Here is a 21361-nt window from a genome sequence, read left to right on the forward strand (position 1 = left end):
CACGATCTTCCTGATGGTGGAGTCAAATCTTCAAACACGAATTGCGGGTAAACGGGACGTCGAAAGGGGGTACCGTCAAAGGGAATGTGGTAGCCCCGACACGATCTTCCTGATGGTGGAGTCAAATCTTCAAACGCGAATTGCGGGTGAACGGAACGTCGGAAGTGGGTACCGTCAAAGGGAATGTGGTAGCCCGCGACACGATCTCACTGATGGTGGAGTCAAATCTTCAAACGCGAATTGCTGGTGAACGGGACGTCGGAAGGAGGTACCGTCAAAGGGAATGTGGTACCCCCGACACGATCTTCCTGATGGTGGAGTCAAATATTCAAACGCGAATTGCGGGTGAACGGGACGTCGGAAGTGGGTACCGTAAAAGGGAAGTGGTAGCCCCCGACACGATCTTCCTGATGGTGGAGTCAAATCTTCAAACGCGAATTGCGGGTGAACCGAACGTCGGAAGTGGGTACCGTCAAAGGGAATGTGGTAGCCCCGACACGATCTTCCTGATGGTGGAGTCAAATCTTTAAAAGCGAATTGCGGGTGCACGCGGAAAGTGGGAAGCGGTTAGTGAATGTAGTAGCCTTAGACAAGATCTGTTATTGATGGTTGAGTCGAAAGTGGCTAATAGAATACTGATCTGCCACACAAAAATGCGCTGAAGTCCCTTCGATCTCAAACGAGGACTTTGATAATTTTTTTGCATTTCCCTTTTGACCTGATCTCGGTCTTTATAAATAACAAAGTAACATTTTAGGATAATTTCCTATGAGTTTTTTTGGGTATTACACCTCGTATTATAGAAACCGTACGTTTTAAAATCTATTTGAAAATATTGTGAGGAACTATTTAAAAATTGTAGGTAGGAATCTTTGAGTGAATTTTCTGAGATATTAGATGTCTTTCCACTGCAGGGATTTTAAAAGAAATTTTCTATTTGACTATATTTATAAATCTTGCTATACTGTATTCATTTTAAGAAGGTAGCGGTAGAAAGCATAGGAAAGCTTTGACCTTCACTGTGATTGGTTAAAACATGAGTCAGTATTACAATGAAAACATAAAACGACTGGTCAATTTTGTAAGGTGGTAGTTTATGTTGCCATCTAAACTGCCGAAGTGTCATTAGCTGTTATTGTCAAAGGTTTATTTCTGTTCGTAGTGCTGAATATTTCTACTTTACAATAATTTGGTGCCCTTTTATATTTTTCCTGTGTGTGTTTATCTTCAAACACAGCGCCATCTACTACCTTCTTATAATGAATGCAGTATAGTGTTACGATACTGGCAGATACCAGTGGCACCCACGGACTTCTCAGGTACAAAATAATCCTTTTGGCTTAAGAAACGCCCCCGCCACGTTCCAGCGCCTAATCGATTACGTGAAGGCCCAATTAGTCGGGGTAACTATCATCGAATACCTGGACGAAATTGGAAATAGTACTGTCCACGGACGTAGAAAGATGTCGCCACGCTCATCACCCGCTAAAAGCAATGTCACTTGAAGGCAAGACGGAGAAATGCCACTTCCAACAAGTTAAGTACCTCGGGCACATCCTCACTCCAACCGGTATCAGTGCCGATCCTGCGACCATCGCAGATTTTTTGGTACCCAAAAACCTCAAACATCCTATGTCCTTTATACGAACATGCTCGTGGTACAGACGCTTCGTATCCGGTTTAACGCAATGCGCCAAACCTTTATCCATCCACGCTGCTAAAAAAGGACGCCACCCATTACCACCTTGTTATTTAGGTGGTAATGCGCCACCGCCTTGATATGGGAACCGGAAAAAGAAACCGCGTTCAAGAAATTAAAAACGCTCCTGTTCAGCGCACCTATCTTAAGGCAAGTTCACTCCTCCATGCCCTTGGTCATCAGAGTCGACGCCAGCCAGTACGCCAGCCGCTTACTGAGAGATAAGCTTTATAGTCTGGGCACTCTCAAAAGGTTACATCGACTGGAAGACTGGCATGAAGGGCTCTAGCGCTACAGTCGTACGACGTCAGCTATCAATATATTCAAGGTAAGCACAATATGGTCGCTGACGGCCTCTCGGGAGGTGAAGAAAATAGTAGAGCATTTCGATAGCCCGCTCTCAGAACGCAACGACTACCATCAAGCATCAATAGACAGTCCCAAGGAATCCTCTACCGATCACACACAAGCAGGAAGAACGCCATGAAACCGCACAACAAAAGGAACAACAAACGAGAAGGACCACAACACAATACTACTCGTCCGGAGACATATACCCACTCAGCAACAAAAAAAGGGACGAGCGCCAATACAGGTTTCTACAAGCACTATTTCCAATCACATACGAGGTAGAGAATCCAGGCGCACCATAAACACCCCTAGATCATACCACACCTCAGCCTTCATTCCATACCACGGAGTAGCAGACCAGGCCCCCCTCTACCCATACGGAAGAGACGCCGTCCAAGGAAGGCATCATCCACACCACCTAAACAGGGACCGGGACGTTCTCTAGTTCAGGGAGATTGTTACGCACACCTACACGCGTGCTAATACGTGGAAATCTCGCTACCTCCTGATAGGATCTTCTCGCAAGATCAATCCCCAGAAATAATTTCCACGGTTCCCACTATTTCGTTCTGTAAGAACTCGTGGTGATTACGGCAACAATTCAATTGCTCGGTTGACAGTGTTGTGACGCTTCTTATGCTTTTAGTCATTTCTTATACCTAACCATGATTTTTGAGGTTCAATTTAATAAGGACATCATGCTGTTGGCATCAGGTTAGAATTTCCATTAACACCGTATGTATACATACACATGAGTAGGTATAATATTATGTGTCTAGCCTCTTTAAATAACGAGTTATCAATAATCAAATAAACACAATTGTTTGTTTTTTACTTTAAGAGCAAAAATTTACGAGAACCCTCGAATGGTGTATACTTAACGTTACTATCTGTACATAGCTACTCTATTTTTATCTACGAACTTTTGATAATTCATCGCACAACGCAGTTGAAGTGCGGTTTGCAATTTACTTCTTAAAATGTTCAATATAGGAAAGTAGGGTTTTAGAAATTGTGATTTGTGTAAGTGATTCAAAGATCGTAATTATCTGCAAGTGAACAAGTTTTACCTAGACACATACGTTAAAGATTACAGTATCAGTGGATAAAATATTCCAGAATTTACAGTGTGAGACGTCAACGATTGAAAAATAAAATGATACAAAATTGCAAAACGAACCAAGGAGTAGAATCTGCTATAATACGGAAGGTGGGTATTACCATCAAAGACTTGTTTCTCTTTTAGTACCCCAAAATTATACTTTAGACACTTTATATTTGTATAGGTTTATCAAATATTATATTTGGTTGTGTTTTAATGATAAGTGACATCCAAAATGAGTACATTTTTAGTCTTATACACCGAAATAAAATTATATGACCGCTTTAAGTTATTCATGCTACCTGAAATTCAAATTAAATACCGGTTAATATCGGGATAAAACGTGAAGTTACTCGCGTTACAAGCTTACTAAACTTTTTAGTACAAAAAGGCAAGCTATGATGTTTGAATTTTTACATTTTTGCATACCTGGCTATCGAATTGTAAAAAGTCTTCACGTAGTTCAATCTAAATTAACCCCTACACAATCTATGAGTATCTATGTATTTCCTTTCGTAACTTATAATTTATGGAAAATATGTAGATTTATTGAAATGAAGGTAACGAAACCTTCACTGGCGTAAATTTCCTTTTTAAACCCATTAGGTACAATTGAGCAATAATTTATTGCTAATAATTTTTATGTAGCGTGTCTACAGACATAAGTAAGATACTCCAGTAGAATAATTTATATCGTCAAATGATGTGATTTAATTTAACGTGCCGCAATTGTAATCATGTGTTAACATAATTAGTTACAGCTGCTACTGATTTGATTAGGCTTGAACATTCTTCTTGTGCAACACGTGATTATATTAATTGGCAGACACTTATAATAATAATATTATATAAATTACTCGTAAAATTCATGATTACAACTTACATTTATAATTGTGGTGATTTACTAGTGCCAAAGGTTAATTTTTAACAATCATTTTAACACTGTTGTTATTTGTCCATGTCTCGTGTAAAGTTGCCATGCTGTGTACCATTTTCATTCTCCGTCGTTTACTCTTCTGTTCTGTGATAAATTAGTTCATAATTTGAAGGCTAGTACTTTTATACTCGGACGGTTGTTAGTAAATCTTGATCGTAATTAATTATATCAATCATACCGATAGAAACTTTAGTTAATCGGATGATGGAAATATTACCCTTAATTCCGCTATTATCGCAAAATCATCAACGCAAACCTTAACTTCTGCTGGATTACAACGTCTATGTAGTTTTTACAGGGACACGGTCAACTCGCCAAGGGCGACTCGCCACCGGACCACTCGCCACCGGACCACTCGCCACCGACCGACTAGCCAATGGGACAACTCGCCAACGCGATAACTCGCCAACGGGATAACGCGACAACTCGCCAACGGACGACTCGCCACTACGACAACTCGCCAACGAAATATGTTTCCCTGTTTAATGTGTCATACAAATGCATCCCACAAATGCAATAGTCAATTTCCCTAATTTTGTAAAAAAAAGTTTATCGAAAAATTGTAGTCAATATTTGAATGAAGACCCAATCGCCTATACCTACTTCTATTACTGCATTTTGATATAACGACATCTTCTGAAAATTATTATTTGAACAGAAAATTTAACAATCACATCGTTATTTGAACGACACATTAAACAGGGAAAAATATTTCGTTGGCGATTTGTCGCAGTGGCGAGTCGTCCGTTGGCGAGTTGTCGCATTGGCGAGTTGTCGTGGTGGCGAGTTGTCCCGTTGGCGAGTTGTCCCGTTGGCGAGTCGCTCTTGGCGAGCTGACGCGTACCGGTTTTTACAGGTGTCCGCGTTTGTGGGGCATCATTGTGTTGTTTGACTGATACAATATTTTATGTAAATAATTATAGCCGATAATATATACCTACTTTTATTCGTACCAAGCATAGTGTAAATTCTTTACACAATGCTCGTATACTTAATGAGATTCTGTTGGCAAGTTTTTTGCATTCATTAATTAGACTGGCCCGTTTCGTAGGAAATTTATTATAATAACTGCAAAACACAGAGAAATGAATAATTTCTCTAGGGCCAGCTTAACGCAACAGCCTTCTAATTCGGAATAGGGTCTACGCCGCTATTGATGGCGAGTTCGAGCGTGAACATGACTTGGGGAGGGAGAGGGGGTTCAATGAGCTAAGTAAACCGGATAGGTGCCCCCGAGGGTGCCCCAGTAAATGTCAAAAGAGAGGGGAGAATACTTACCAAGAAGGTAAGACAAGACAGAAGAGGCAGATGGAGAACATTCTTCAAGTTGACACTTTCGTTCGTATTATTGACGTTCACAGCCAAATTGACATTTCCAACAGATTGTCCTTTCACTGTAGAGTTATTTGCTGTCAAAATTTCAAAATTGTAACATTCTCGAAAATATTAAGGTTCTTGCACATGTGCGAAGTTGCGGTCGAATTGAAAATCAATTCTTTTCTGGTCACTGCAACGCCGGCATAGCACAAAACATGTTCTTGCGGTCAGTTTTCTTCTTGGGACAATTCGACTTGATATGTCATAAATTCGTCACATCTATGAGACTTCACAGTTTGTCACCGGACCTTGTTTTCTCAACAAATGCAGCTGCTTGATTTTCATTGAAGTTTACTTGTACATCCTGAAGTAACTTTGTCTTGACATAGTCCCCGGTAATGTCTATACCTGAACTCCTATCCATCGTTCCTTAAAACTTCCAAACCTCGCCCAAATCCAACACTGCTTAGCATAGTAGCAGTTATAGTACAATCAAATTAGCATCGAACCTTGAACTCCAAAAATAAAAAGGTCTGATTGCTGAAAGTTGTTCATCACCCTTAGCTCTAAATGTGGTAAAAAGTCTTCTCCGAAATAGCGTCGGGTTTAGGAGGGAAAGTTATAAAATTAGCTCATTTTTAAGTTTTTTGTAAAGATCTCCGAAACCGTTCCTTTTATGTGTAAAATACCTTTTTAAAAGAATTTAATTTTACACAAAATTGATTATATGCATTTTTTTGCGCTCTTCCTAATAGTTTAGGAGCTGTAGAGTAAACAAGAGTTCAGTATTACATTTAAGATGATTTGCCAGCAGTACTGTGCATACGTTATATCCAATTATGGGAATGCTACAATTGTATTCGACGGTTACAGAGAGGAATTTAACACAAAAATGAGGAGCTTTGCGAAGGTCTCGGGCAGCGTTCAGTGCAGATGTGAAAGTAGAAGACTATCCAAGTCACCTTTGCGCAGAATGAATTTCTTGAAAACACGAACAATAAGGAGCAGTTCATATCCCTCCTAACGAATCATTTAAAAGCAAATGATTGTAAAGGTACTCCAGGCCCGTGGGGATGCTGACACACTCATTGTTTCCACAGCAATCGCAACAGCTCGAGAGGTACTGGAGGTACACGTCGTTGGTGAAGATAGAGACTTAGGTACTTGTCTGACTAATTTTTCTCTCTCCTCCTAATTGTACATTAAAAATGAATGCTCCAGGTAAATGTAACAAGTTAGATAAAATTTACAACATTCCAGAACTGCAACAGGGGTTAAAGGAAATGACATATGTGTTTCTATATGTTTATGCTTTCACAGGCTGCGATTCAGTTTCCTCAATATACAGAAAAGGTAAATCTCTTCCCTTTAAATAGGTTAAAAGTGACATTCAATTGGGGAATAAGTTGCTTATTTTTAACGATCCAAATGCAGAATCAGATGATATCGCTGATGCTGGCAACGAACTTTTCCTGCCCATCTATGGATCGAAACAAAAAACAAGTTTAGATGCTCTACGCTAACCATAGATATATAAAAACAGTTGCCAATCAACAACTGCAAGCAGAGTTCAAGTTAGCTACTATCCCTCCCACATCCGCAGCAGCTAGGGAGCACTCTATGCGAGTCTATCATCAGATACAGAAGTAGCATGGTTGCACGAAAGACCCTATGAAATCGGGATGGAAAATGGTCAATGGATGCCTACGCCCAACAACAACAACTCTTCCTGCAGCTCCGGACTACCTACCTGTTGCACCTAATCTGTTCGTGCACTGGAGAATGTGTCCTGAACTGTGAGTGCCGAAGAAGCGTTCATCCATGTGCACAAATCGTGCTGGACATGGATGCAGCAATTCCAAAGTCTCCACTAATTAGGGGTCGAACAAGGACTTATCCAGATAGTGTCAGACAGTGATGATAGCGACAATGAGGACTAGTGACAATCTCATTTTGTAGTAATACTTTTTTCGTGAATTTTATTTTAAATTTCTCTTCATTTTTTTAAACTTACGTAAGAATCTGTTAATGTCGCAATTTCTGGTACCTATATTAGGCATGAGGCATGTACTTTCTTATATTATAATCTCAGAAGTACATTCCCTTCAAGTAATAATGCATTCACTACCATACTTTTGATACATTTTTCAAGTTTTCGACATAGTACACACTTGTTTCTAGCATAGCTTCTAAACTGTTAGGCGGAGTAAAGAAATGTATAGGTATAACCAATTTTGTGTAAAATTAAATTTCCTTTAAAAAAGTATTTTACACATTTTGGTATAAAAGGAACGGCTTCGGAGATATTTCAAAAAACGTAAAAATGAGCTAATTTTACAATGTTCCCGCCCTCTCCTTCCTAAACCCGACGCTATTTCGGAGAAAACTTTTTACCACATTTAGTGCTAAGGGTGATGAACAACTTTCAGCAATCAGACCTTTTTATTTTTGGAGTTCAAGGTTTGGCCATTTTTTCGTCTAATTTTACTGTACTATTACTTCGAATATGTTTACAAATTCCTCCATCGATGAGAAATTCTCAAGCTTTGTTATTATAATGCTCTGTGAAGACTATTCTATTCCAAATTTCCTTGGCATTTTTCGCTTGACGAATGTGGACGCATAATGAGGGATGCAACAAGTTTCTTTTTATATTCCTCCTCGCCCTCAACAGCATTCCACAGATCCTCCATTTGGTAGTATGCCTGCGCAATAAACTTCCAATTATCCCAGTTCAAGTTCTCACCTTCTTTTAAGGTCTCTATTTGTGGTACATTAGGTATATGGGTTTCCAATTCTAAAAGTTCTTAATAAAATGTTTTCCAGCGACTTTTAACTATTAGTTAATGTACCTCGTCGCAAATGCAAGGAAAGTAATGTCAAAAAAATTTCAATTCAGAAAACCATAAATTGTGTTTGAGTTGATTAGTGTCAATCAAGGGACAAGTGCTCATTTGGGGTTAGTATGTAATACCATTGAATAAAGAGATTTATTATTCAATGGTAATACTAATACTTATATTCAGATTTTTCGATGCCGATGAAATCTAGGGTTGCCATCCGTCCGGATTTCCCCGGATTTGTCCTAGTTTAGGGGGCGTCCGGGGAGCGTTCGGGCGGGTTTTCAATGGTAGTTCGGGTTTTGAGATACTGAGTGGGTGAATTAAAAATCTTTCTGTCAAAATTTAAGCCAACAAGATAAACTTTCAAATGCAAATCAGCTTTGGTAACAATTTTTTAAAACACCGAATGCTCATTTCATTTATAGGTACTCGGAGTTAATGAAAATTGCGTACTAGGTACTTTTTTTGCATTCCTGCTCATAATGACAACGCTGAAAGAATATTTTCACTAGTGGCCCAAGGATAAAATAAAGGAATTTATTGAATATTGAAACAGTCTCGTCAGTGATAAAAATGAAGAACAATTTCAAACATTATAATTGTGTAGATTTTTATAAATTTCTTTTAAGTAAGCAAGGCTATTGGAAAGACGGATAAATACCGAAGACGTGAAAAGTAAATAGTTCCCTAAACATTTTATTTTACTAAAAGACCAAATTTTTGTTTCATTTAAAAATTATTGTTATTAGCTCGGTTATTAGCTTCTAATAACTTGTTATTTTGTTAAAAAAGTATATTATTGCTTCATTGAAAGAATTTAAAAATGCCGTTGCTGATTCCTAAAGCTTCGTTCACATATAGGCGACGCGACACGACACGACGCGATGCTACAGTTTGTCGTTCGCTACACCGCCATTCACACATGGCGACTGTTTGTAAGAGACACTGAACAGCGCATGCGAGGACTGAAACCAGCGACCAGGCGGGCGCATGTGCAAGTACAGTTTAATTCGGGCATACGTAGTGGTAATATTTTCTGTAATAATATATCAAATTGTATACCAAAAATAAGGGGAAAGTAATTAATTACTTACCAAGATAGACAACTTATAATAAAATTTCCGAACTCTGTTTACACGTGACCAGACGTAATGAGTAGATAGCTGAACTGAATGCATCAACGCATGCGCGCTGCATCATCACCCGATGACTATACGTCATGAGGCGCGGGAATTTCGTCGCGCGCTGTCGTCGGACCTTTCACATATGTACCACGCGACGCTACAAGTGTCGCTTGAATGGCCCCTCGAGAATGCGATCCAAGTGTCGCGCTGTAGTGTAGTGTCGCGTAGTACATGTGTGAACGCTGGCATTTGATTACATAGAAAGCAAGGACGTTAAAAATACTGGACACGGCATTCTGTATCTACTATTAAAATTAAAGTGAAGCCAACATGTGTTTAGGCGCGGGTGTGAAGGAGGAACGACAAGTGCCTCCGGCAACAGTGGCGTTCCCGATTAAATTTCTAACGGGGTCAAAAAAATTATCACAACAGAATGCATGTTTGGTCACATACCTTCTCATGATAATCAAACCGTTTCCAAAATTATTCCTGAATGAAATTAAACTGCATTAGGTTCACATTCTTGTATATTTCATGAACACATATAAAGAAAATATGTAAAAATTTAGCAACCTACTCGAATAATGTGCTCCGAATTTTCCGAAATGTATTCTTTTTTCTTCAATAGTGTTAGGAGTGACTGTAAATTCGTAACTCTAGATCTCAACCTTCGAATTCTCTGATTAAGTGTAACAACTCTTCTCCTATACTTTACAACAGCACCCTTCAGCATTCGCGCATGTTTCTTTGCTTTCTTTGGTGTGGAAAACTCATCGCTAGCAATATCTCCTACATAACGTTTTTTGCTACAATAAAGTATACTTTATATGTGGGTAACCTTTTTTTTGGTTAAATTAGTCATACCTGCTTCCATCTTTGTTTACATTTGGATATGCAGTAGATGGTCCAGCACAGAAAATATCTCTTTGGCCAGGAGGTGTTGTTTGTCCGATAGCTGATTTCTGTTCAAATTCAGATGCTGTTAAGGTCCCTGAAGATGACTTATGTCTAAACAATCCAAAAAGTAAAATTGTTGATATTTATACATAAATAGATTCACTAAATCAAAGGTATTTACAGCAAGTAATTGTTATTTATACGAGTATTAATATAACTGCAGATTGTTTTTTCACTAAATGATGATTGGTTACTTTATGTACCTTTAAATGTTACAATTACAACTCAAATGGCAGGTTTCTCCAACAATATGCAACACTTAAAACCAGCTTAAGTTTAACGTTACTAAGAAAGTAACTAATTTCAATCCACCGACAAATATCATGTCTCTATTACTTACTTACTTAAGTGTATTGGAGAAACCGGGCATTACACCCTTAACACACAAGTGAGCTTCATGCACAAGAAGGTAGGTGCTTGGTTATTACAGCCCTATTGTTATTATAGGTATGTATACGTCTTCTAGTCACGGATCTTTACCCCTGTGTCATTGATTTGTTAATCAATTTCAGACATACGCTTGCATATACTACAGTGACTTTATAGAGACAGTGGCGACAACAGGGTATCTCGTTTTTGATTGGTCGTTGGTTCCGGTCGCCATATTGGAACTAAATTCCAAACTGGCCAATAGAAAACCTTCAAAACGACGCGGTACACTCCGTGCTATAATTATTAATTATACTGTTTTGACAGTGTCACCTGTAATTGTCACGGCTTCATGTTACTAGTTTACACTTTGCTTCTTGTATTTGCTTTATTTTACGTTTTCCGTCTCCAGTTTTATATAAACTCGATTTTTAAAGACGCATATAGTTTGGATTTATTACGATATTATAAGGTATGTAATCCGCTTAGTGTTTTTAGATGTAAAACTGTGCCTAACCTTACGACTGGTAATTGATGTAAAATTTTTTTCAGAAGCCCTAAATACCTAATGAGTTTAGATAGAAAACTGGTTAGAGAAGCAGCTTATCCGAAATTTAGCAGCAAATTCAATTGTGATCGTAAATACGCTTGAATTGGTTTCATGTTTGCTGGAGCACATGGAATATTGATCTCTTGTACTCCGTGGACTAGATCAACGTGTTTTGTCTTCCATTTAAGAGACTAAAGAAATACTTTTAAGTCTGGAAGGAGCAACACGCGACAGGGGACAAGAAGTAACAGAAGACACTGAAATGTCAAACACAATTTAATGATTATTTATATGTACATTTTGGATATTGCACCATATTTCATACTTATTATACCGTTTTCCATATACCCATACCATTTTGAATTTGGGAGGCATTTGTTTTCCCATAGGTTATTCTGCAAAGCTTTAAACGATCATTTCTGCGCCGTTCGTTTTGAACAAGAATCTTTACTTAAATGAAACTGACATTTATTATTCTACGCTCACAATTTGACATGACAAGGTATATTGATCTTACAATCAATTTTTTAGCTCCAATATGGCGGATTATGATAAGTTGTCGCCACTGTCCTTATAAAGTCACTGTAGCATATACTAGAAAACTGCAACATGTATCAAGCAAGCGAAATCTACATAAAACTTAATGTCTAAAATTGATTCACAAATCAATGACGCAGGGGCAAAGATCCGTGACTAGAAGTATATAACTATTGCACTGCTTCCACCAGACCAAACACTACTTACTATCATAATAATAGTGTAAACTTACACAGTTTTATGAGATACGTTATCTCGGAGTTTAGGAGGAGTATTCGTTTTTGTAGAGCTACCTGTAGTACGTCTAAAAAATATGCAGTTTCACACAGAATCACATCACGAACTATACTTACTTGCGCTTTAATGGTTGCTGACAAGGAGGTTGCTGACACGAACCACTGCTACTAGAGCTGCACATAATACAATTATTAGTGTTCATTTTACAATTACACAAAATTACCTACCTCAAATTTTGTGTAGGTGATAAATTTGAGTTATAAGGCATTGGTTTAGCGTCGCTTTTTAAGTACTTTAAACCAGATGGTTTGATTTCAAAATCACTCTGTCGGAAATGTTGCGAGCATATTCGAGAGGTTTTTGTCAGTTTTTTATCTTCTTTAAAATTCAATAAACTGAACCATTCCTTAATGAGATCATTGTTCTTCGTGAATCTATAAAATGAGAAAGTAAATTATCTACGCCACTGATCTCAATAACACAATAAGAGCAACATAACCTCAAAAAAGTACTTACGCGTGAAATGATATTCCTTTTTTTCGCCTATCATATGCATTGCATACTTCACAACGCCGCACCATGATATAAATAATTGTCACAGGCCACACTTAGTCAAAATCACGTAATTAGACAAAAAACAACTTTCACGTAGGCGTGTAAACAAACAAACGACCATACACGAACTTTGCCAAAGGCGTGAACACGACCAAGCCACAGAATAAAGTGCTACTATTCTATGACCAAGCTGAGGATAACAATGCGTGGGATGTTAGCTTCACAACAAATCGTACAATGCCGTGTCCAGTATTTTTAACGTCCTTGATAGAAAGCATTCAAACTACAAAGTGTATAGCGTCGCGTCGTGTCGTGTCGCGTCGCCTATACAGTGCCACCATGCTCAGAAAAGCCCCGGAAAATATGCGAACTAATTTTGAAATAATTCAGGCTGGCCAATAGAAAGTCTGCAAAACGACGCGATACATTCCGCGCCATAATTATTAATTATTCGGTTTTGACAGTTGACGTTTCACGTTATTTTAGTTTACACTTTGCTTCTTGTATTTGCTTTTTTTTACGTTTTCCGTCTCCAGTTTTATATAAACTCGTCTTTTTCAAGACGCATATAGCTTGGATCTACGATCTGATAAGGTATTTAATTCTCTTCGTGTTTTTAAATTTTGCATCAGAATGTACGGTCTAAATTTCTAGCGCCCTCGGACACGCCCTGTCAGGGACTTTCTGAGCGTGGTGCCACTGTATGTGAACGAAGCTTAACAGTTAAAGAAGATTTTGTTTCGTGATAGAGTACGCCTTGATTTATTTAGAAAAATTAATTGTTTGTTTTCTTTAGAAAATATTTTTTATCAAATTCAGTTGATACCTATGTCCGGGTTTATAATCCCTAAATCCGGGGTTTTCACGCTTCTTGTCCTAGTTGGTAGAGTTTTGAGATGGCAACCCAATGAAATACTGAAGTGTAGAATAATACCGAATACTGCAATTTTAATGAAATAATTACATTCTTTACTTTTTATTGATTTCGTAAAAGGCATTTCCGCTTGAAGCCACTATTGTAGATTAATTTGTAAGCACTAAGCAAGTCGATAATTTATAAACAAAGTAAAGTGCTCGAGATAGGGTAGTGAACGGTTAATTAAAGAAACTACCAGTGCTTTATAGTGCAAACTGCAGAAAGTATTTTGCAATCTGTGCACTTTACACTGATGTTGCTTACTTTATAGAAATTATAATAATTAGTTTCGAGAATAATAACCTTCTACTTATTGCTGATGACATAGCACTTTAATGAAGCGACGGTTTTCTCATGTTAAAGATGCTACGTCTTTAAATTAATTTTTGTTTGTGTATGTAACTGTTTTCTTTACCATTTAACTAAACCTACGCAATAGAAACTCACAAATACAGGAAATGTATATTATTTCAACTGCCAGGTTTTTTACTAGTAAATTTATCGTGAGATCCATCGCTTCATAATACGTGAATAGACAGCCAACGGTTCTCCTTGTACAAATCCGAATTGTTTAATAAGATAATGCATCAGACCTTAGCCTAGTAGGCTCTGATCAGACCCATTCATCCATTCAAATATGTACGATACTCATTCGGTGCTTTTGTTGCATGGTTATTTTTAAAAAAGGATCGTGAATAGTTCATTTTCTCCTAAAAATGCGAAAATACAGACATCTATCTATAGAAGTCGCGAACAGCGGGAACATAAAAGCATTCAAGCGAAGGTGGATAATTACGTAGGTAGTCAACAATGCATGCAATAAGTACCTGTATTATTCGTACCGGTATAAACGTAATGTAACAGTTTAGGTACAATAAAATTTTCACATTGGCATTCAGAACATTGATACCAACCAAATACTGTCCATATATGTACATACTGCATAATATGGTGATAGGTCTTTAATTCACATGTAAAACACTATTAGGAAATTGAGGTACTCAACCGTATTAATCAATAAGAATACTTCTTTGATTTGCGTGAGAATCGCTGAATGTCCGTTCACATCATTATCCTTCAAAATTGCTCCTAATTACAATTACGTACATTTAATAATGGAATCTAAAACGAATTACAGAGCACAATCTGCCGTTTGAAACCATAACTGGTGATTATTACCTATGTTGTTATTGCATACAGTTAGATTTGTAGCAATGAATAAAAATAATGGAGGTCAAATACATCAGTTGTCCATGTCTTTCACACAATCAATACTTGTTAACTAGGTCTAATGTATAGGTTAAGAATATTTAACCGTAGTTCGCATCAAATTTTAACAAACGCTCTAGCATCGATGGAAAATTGACAAATCGTGCGATCCTTACATCTGGGTGAAATAATAAATTTTTAACGGTAATCTTTTTAGATACCTACACAGTAATAATTGAAGATTTGCTTTACGTCTTCGGTATATTATTCTCGAGGAGAAAAATGAAAAACAAAACCTCTGATTATTTCCTTTACGTATTGAGATATATGAATAAATAAATGCATATTATGTTTCTTTATTCAATATAATGGTCAAACGCACTTGTTTAATTTTGAGAACAACTAGATGATTCCAAAGAGAAGGGCACATGTCGTATACGATGTCCCAGCTCCAACCCTGGACTGAAGGTAACTTGTATGCTTGTATGTATTGTTCGTGAGCGGTATTGTAACGGAAATGCTCCAGACATGACGTCGCCTTTGGCGCTCTGGAATTTTCTACGCGTATTCGAGAATGTTCGGGACTTACATTGCTTGCGTGTATAAATGGTTGCGGACCGAACATCGCGAGAGTCTACTACCGAACGAGTACGTAAACATCGAGCACGGAAAGATAAATTGCGAAGTGTGAGTGATATAATTAATCGATATAAATTTGTGAGTGATATAAATAATCGATATAAATTGTACGGATTTTATAGTGTTTTAGTTCTGTTTAATAAATATTGATATAAATCGAACCCGAATTTATAAATCACGTTACAGTATGTAAACATTGGGTTATTCTAGCAGGTGTTTAAATGAAATTGTACTAATTTAAAAATGAATCGAGCTTATCATGCCGTTTTTGATACTTCAAAATATAACCCGTGTAATCCTCTACCTCGCTACTTGAAATGCCCTTTTCTTAAGAACTCCAGGCTGTCTTGAATTAGCTTCGACACGTAATTAACTTTTATTAAATGTTCTAATTCCAAATAAAGATCACTGTACCGTACGAAGGGGGCGTCGATAATAAAGAATGGAATGGACTGTATTTATTATAAAAAATACAAAGTAAATAAATGTATGTTTAATCTGGTTGGCGTAGGCACGACGCAATTCTAGAAAATGGCAAAGTTACGAAAGGATAACGTAAACAAAGGAACTTACGTGTTGTTTCGAAGTCCGCTATTTACGAGGGCGATATTGCAATGGTGAAGATTGCCCTTTTCTGCGATTTGGTCGAGGACGATTATTTGTTAAAACGAAATCTTCATGATGTGCTGTGTTGACGCTTTGCTTCTTAACAAAGACGTTCAGGGTTGCTGCGAACTGCACGGCGACCTCTTGATTGATGTTGATCGATCAATCGATGCGAACGACGAAAGCTAGTCGGCCATTGATGAACGTCGGTTTCTCAACAATGAATTGGGGACGGCGAGTTCTCGACGAAGAAATGGGACGAGTTCTGCGCGACGAGTACACACTTCGCTTCTGCGACTCATGCGCGCACACGTAACAAGTAGGAATATATGCAGGCACGGACAAAATGGTTATGTAGGTACAGGGTATTTTCATTAAAGGAAAAACGAAAGGATATTTTATTCTAGTTTGGGGACGTAACAATCACAATTTATTATTCATTTTCTAGCGCACTCGCACAACTGTACAACAACTCGCCGACATTCCATTACATTGATTATGCCTTACTATTCGTGGCATAATTACACTGACCACAATTTAAACAGTAGGTACTCTTCGATGTGACGATTTAATTTTGTTTACTATTTATTGTATACCTAATCGCAATAGTGCACGTAACATCTTTCAAGGTGAATATGCCGCTTTAAGTTTCCCTTATCGCGAGTAGCGCAATTACACTGTTCACAAGTTAATTGTTTGATAAGGTGAGGTGACACATTAAGCGAACGCTTAATTGTAGCATAATTACACTGGTAGCAGTTATAGAAAGTTATTCAAAGTGAAGTGTGTCAAAAAGTGACGTAGGTATATGTATATGTCTCCTATTTTTTATTGTATAATCGCACTGTTCACAATTAAAGACTTTGGAAAAGTTATCTGTTAGACGATGATCCTTTAACTTAACTTGGTTGCATAAGTGTACTGATCACATTTAAATTCTTGAAAGTAACGTGACCAAATGGATGTTAAAAACTATTCTTGATCTTTAAGGTGTAATTACATTGATTACAAATGTATTTACTTTTACAGCCATAAAAACTACAACATTGATTACTTTTGGCCATTTTAAATAAGCAACGTGGCGGTCTTATATCACCAATAAAAATGAAAATGTGCTGCCACCAGAGGTCTCACTATTAATCTGAATCGCGAATCTAACAAGAGTCAAATCAATCACAATTAGCCAATAACATGCATTTCTAAATTGGCATTTTTCGCGTGCAAGTCCCCAGAGGAACCTGTGTCTCCGCTACAACCGTAGTCCGTGTTGTGAGGCGCAGCTGTTTTAACAGGAAGGCGATGTAACGAATATTCCAGAAATTCCATGAAAGATTAGTTATCGGCGATAAGAACGAAGGTAGATATGGCGCAATCTTTCCGGGAAATATGACGTGTTTTGTTCGAGAATATTTTACAACACATATATGTGAGTGATAATAATATATTATGTACCAAGGTAGAGAAGTCTAGGAATATTGCCTGAGCACCAAGATTACATCCCGAGGCGGGATCAAGAAATGTTATCAAAATGTTTAATCTTAGCAATATTGTTAAAATTTACGTGCTTCAATGTTATAGTACATGTAATAATAATAACAAATCAAATAATGTAACATAATAATTACATTAAATGCATTAAATGATAAAATATCGGTGTAAAATTAAAACAGAGCTGTCGTATGTCATCTATAGCATTGAACGAAACGAGATAGCACACAGTATCCAAAACCTAATAGGTATATATTACACCGAAAAAAATGAAGACACAAACGTAAAAATTGTTTCAAAACCCACTCGTGGGTTTTGCCGCGTAACACAACTGTAAATGATGTGTAACGGGCAAATATAAACCATAGCAGCTATCAATTAGCGAAACCTCGAAGACTCTAGGTGGCCCAGGGGCCGAGATCTCGATGACAGGCAGACGACAGAAAATCGAGCACACACGCGTTACCTACTATTTTCGGCAGGATTTGTGCGAAATAAACTCACGCTAGCGAAGTTACCAACCTTTACGATGAGTTTCACTAAAAAAGAGACTACCGACATATTGGTGTTTTTTTGAACCGAATCAAATTTCATTCTTCTTTTTCTGATTTTATAAAATTGGGCGTTAGCCTGTTGAGGGCCTAGAACAAGAGGGACAATAAATAAATAAATAAATAAAAATTAACAAACGATAAACAACAATGAACGGCTATTGCTAATTAAAATACGGTCATGATTCCTTCGAGAGTTATACTTAAAAAACCTTTGCAGCCGACCGACCCACCGAACAGCCAAAGTGGATATATTAGCGCTACTTAACATACGACTTCATTACACCAAATACTTTTCGAGATATTCGAATTCAAATTTGAACACATACATCTAGCAAAGAACTTTAATCTTCACCACTTTGTGAGTAGTACTCTGCTACGACACTTCGTTTTCCAAAACATACCATATCTCCGTCGCTAGTAATTCGTTGGATGCGTCTCAGGGAGACCTATCACTGTCCCTTTGTGAGTACCGATTTCCGACACTCTATTCTCAAGATATTCCCATTTGAAGTGTTGTCCCTACCAACTGATGTGTCCCGTCCATACCTTCCCTCTTTCCTTAGTGAGGTACTATGTTCCGCACTCCGTTCTCCTAAATATACCATATCTCCGTTGCTAGTAATCCGATCAGCTCGCGTGTCGATGCGGTACCGTTGGATGCGTCTCAGAGGGCTGAAAGACCTATCACATTTGTCTTTGTGTGTACCGACTTCCGACACTCCCTTCTCAAGAAATTCACATATCAAGTTTTGACCCTATCAGCGGAATTTCATAACGATTGCTCCGTAAATCAGATAATTACCGCAGTAGATAGTTCCTACACTGCTCGAACCTAATTAAACCAGTTCGCATTCCAGAACACGACTTTCAGTCAGCCTCATATTGAATAGCACTGATCCTTGAACTCGTAGAAATCAATTGGCGAAGTTTCCACATCGCTGTCTCTTTTCGTTCTCGAGTTAGGCGAGGAACAGACAGACGGACAAAACCATCACCTAAGGGGAATTTTTGTTCTTTCGAAAAATTCCCCTAAAAATGTGTTAACCTTTTGGTACATCGTCACGATAATACGTGCTTAGAATTGCTATACAAGTATCTTGTTAAATAATTTAACCGAACAATAACGTCGAGAGTATTAAAATTTTAAATCAATTGGTTAAACTAGAAAGCATCGAATAATTTCGTTTAGAAGGAACGTGTCACTTTAATATTAATTGTACCATTGTGTATTTTTTATGAGATTGAAACGATAAAAAAATCAAATCAAAGTATTTGAGATAATATCAAACTTTGGCTGCGTTTATGTGCCAGTTGCCGTTATTGTAGACATTTGAGACTGGATTTCGGTATAATTTCATTTGCATAACTATGCCAAAGTTATGTGGTGGTGGTACATTTGGAATTTTTTCTTTGAAGTACTATTTACTTGCAACATTTTGTGAACTGCGAAGATACAATTAATCGCTCAAAAGGACTGATTCGCTTGTTTTTTGATAAATTTTTGTTTTTTAATTCTTTTCGTGTGAAAAACTAAGTTCATTGTAGACCGATTACAAGTAATACGTGGAGGACATGTTAGACAAAACGTGAGGAAATAAGATACCGCAGCTTAATGCTGGATAAAGGAAATGTTCGTCCACATGAATGACTCAAACTTAGATATTAATTTTAGTCTATTCATTACCATTTATAACGTCAAAATCAGCATTGTGAATGGTAATCTCCTATTCAACTGGATTTTAATACCAATATTCTAAAAAGAAATATAAAAATATATGATAATAGAAATCAGGGCGGTATAGGGGAAAGCGTCATATTTCCCTCGAGTGTGTAGCTATTAGAATACAGAATAACCTCCTTGAAATACACATTTATGCATATCAAGGGGCAAAGTGTTTCTGAAATGTAACATCTGCTGCGCCCCATGTGTTATGCCAATTTACCACTACATGCTTATTGTACTTACAGTATAAGGGTAGCTACCGGATATGCAATAGTTACGAGTTGCAACGCTAAACTGAGCTTAAATCAACCAGTTTATATCGTCATGTGAATAGACAAAAAAGTAGTCTTTCGCGGTCGATGAAAATTACTGAAAAATCATTAATATTATTCAACTGTCAACAATAGATTCATTATGTCGTTTAATTAAGTGCACTGTTTTTAGATGATTATTTTTCTTTCCCACAATATATAGGATTTCAAACTTTTATACGCGCATAATGATTTTCATTTCAATAGTGCAATTAAGAAGAAGAAAACTATCTTGACATTCGTTTTACCTCACATCCCCTTACATGTTTTAGAAGTAGGAGCAAGGAGCAGGTGGCGCCATAATTAAATATACCTCAGTATAGGAGTATAGGGAGCGGATTCAATGATGGTTCACAAACTTCAAATGAACTGACCCATTTGGTTTTCTTCAGTGTGTGTATGTTATTCTGGCCAATGTTTTTTTTTTGTTTAGAGAGGGATCCATGAGCCAGGACGGTACCTCAACTTAACGGCAGGAGTTAAGTACACCTAAGGACATGAAACTAAATAATGGTCCTGATTGTGACCTTAAAAACCATCCTTGAAATATTCACTCGCAAGACTTGTTTTCTTTCCGTTACTTTCTTAAATTACAAACGTTTCCACTATTTTATGAGCTGACTTCTTATCACTCATCCAGTTAGACTTGGGGGTGCTCCACAGTAGAGTTCCGGTCCATTTTTGGGGATGTTTAGTGCCGGCCTTAACGAGGCGATCAGCGTCCTCGTTACCGGCTATCCCCTCATGGCTTAGCAACGTAACATGATTACGCCTGGCTATTTCCTCCCGTTTTGTGTGGCACCCTATAAACAGCTTAGAGGTGTTCCCTAAGGCCATTGAGAGAGCGTAATTCTGCCCTCTTAACTTATTCTCACCCCTTCCTTCGACTTGGAGTCATCTGTGTACCAGCATAAGGCCTTTCTCAAATTCTGGACTGTTTTAACAGACTTCCTTGTACCGGATCACTACTTTAAAGAGGTCTGAAATCTGGTATACGTACTCAGGTTGTTGTAAAACTCCTAAGTGTTTTGCATCTTTGTGTTGTATTCTTCCTACCTCACTTCCCGAGCAATCTGATTGCTCTCCCCGCTGCTTCCTTCTTCTCCACTAAGCGAAGAGGGATGAGACCCAGCAAGACATACATGGCAGCTGTGGATGTAGTATTCATTGATCCAGTAATACTCAAGACAGGCTATTCGTTGTAGCCTGTTTGATTGAGTCTGGGCTGCTTTTACTTCTGCTTTGGACCACCATACCACCGCAAAATAGGCCTAATTGCGGGGTGTCTCAATTTCTTTCCCATAAGACTTCGGCAGCTCATTAACGCCGTAGTGGCC

The 21361-nt window shown here is 37.8% G+C and overlaps 1 protein-coding gene across 1 annotated transcript; it reads right to left on the bottom strand.

Annotated features, from left to right (window-relative positions):
* Positions 1–9882: 9882 nt before the first annotated feature.
* On the bottom strand, positions 9883–12815 carry LOC116164512. The gene is made up of 6 exons (XM_031478706.1): positions 12540–12815; positions 12251–12457; positions 12140–12196; positions 12019–12090; positions 10238–10381; positions 9883–10179 (listed from the first exon to the last, which is right to left on the bottom strand). Exons 1-6 carry the CDS (start codon positions 12602–12604, stop codon positions 9939–9941), a joined length of 786 nt encoding a protein of 261 aa, XP_031334566.1. The 5' UTR covers positions 12605–12815; the 3' UTR covers positions 9883–9938.
* Between the last annotated feature and the right edge of the window lie 8546 nt (positions 12816–21361).

This window comes from Photinus pyralis, unplaced genomic scaffold (assembly GCF_008802855.1).
Source record: "Photinus pyralis isolate 1611_PpyrPB1 unplaced genomic scaffold, Ppyr1.3 Ppyr1.4_LG2, whole genome shotgun sequence".
Lineage (NCBI taxonomy): Eukaryota > Metazoa > Arthropoda > Insecta > Coleoptera > Lampyridae > Photinus > Photinus pyralis.

Bases quoted from the DNA above. Each gene is read 5' to 3' on its own strand.
- LOC116164512 (XM_031478706.1), bottom strand. From the start codon at position 12,604: ATGGTGCGGCGTTGTGAAGTATGCAATGCATATGATAGGCGAAAAAAA. The intron at 12,458-12,539 runs GTAAGTACTTTT...CTCATTTTATAG, and splicing joins AAAGGAATATCATTTCACGC to ATTCACGAAGAACAATGATC. The intron at 10,382-12,018 runs GTAAGTTTACAC...TGGATTGTTTAG, and splicing joins AACGTATCTCATAAAACTGT to ACATAAGTCATCTTCAGGGA.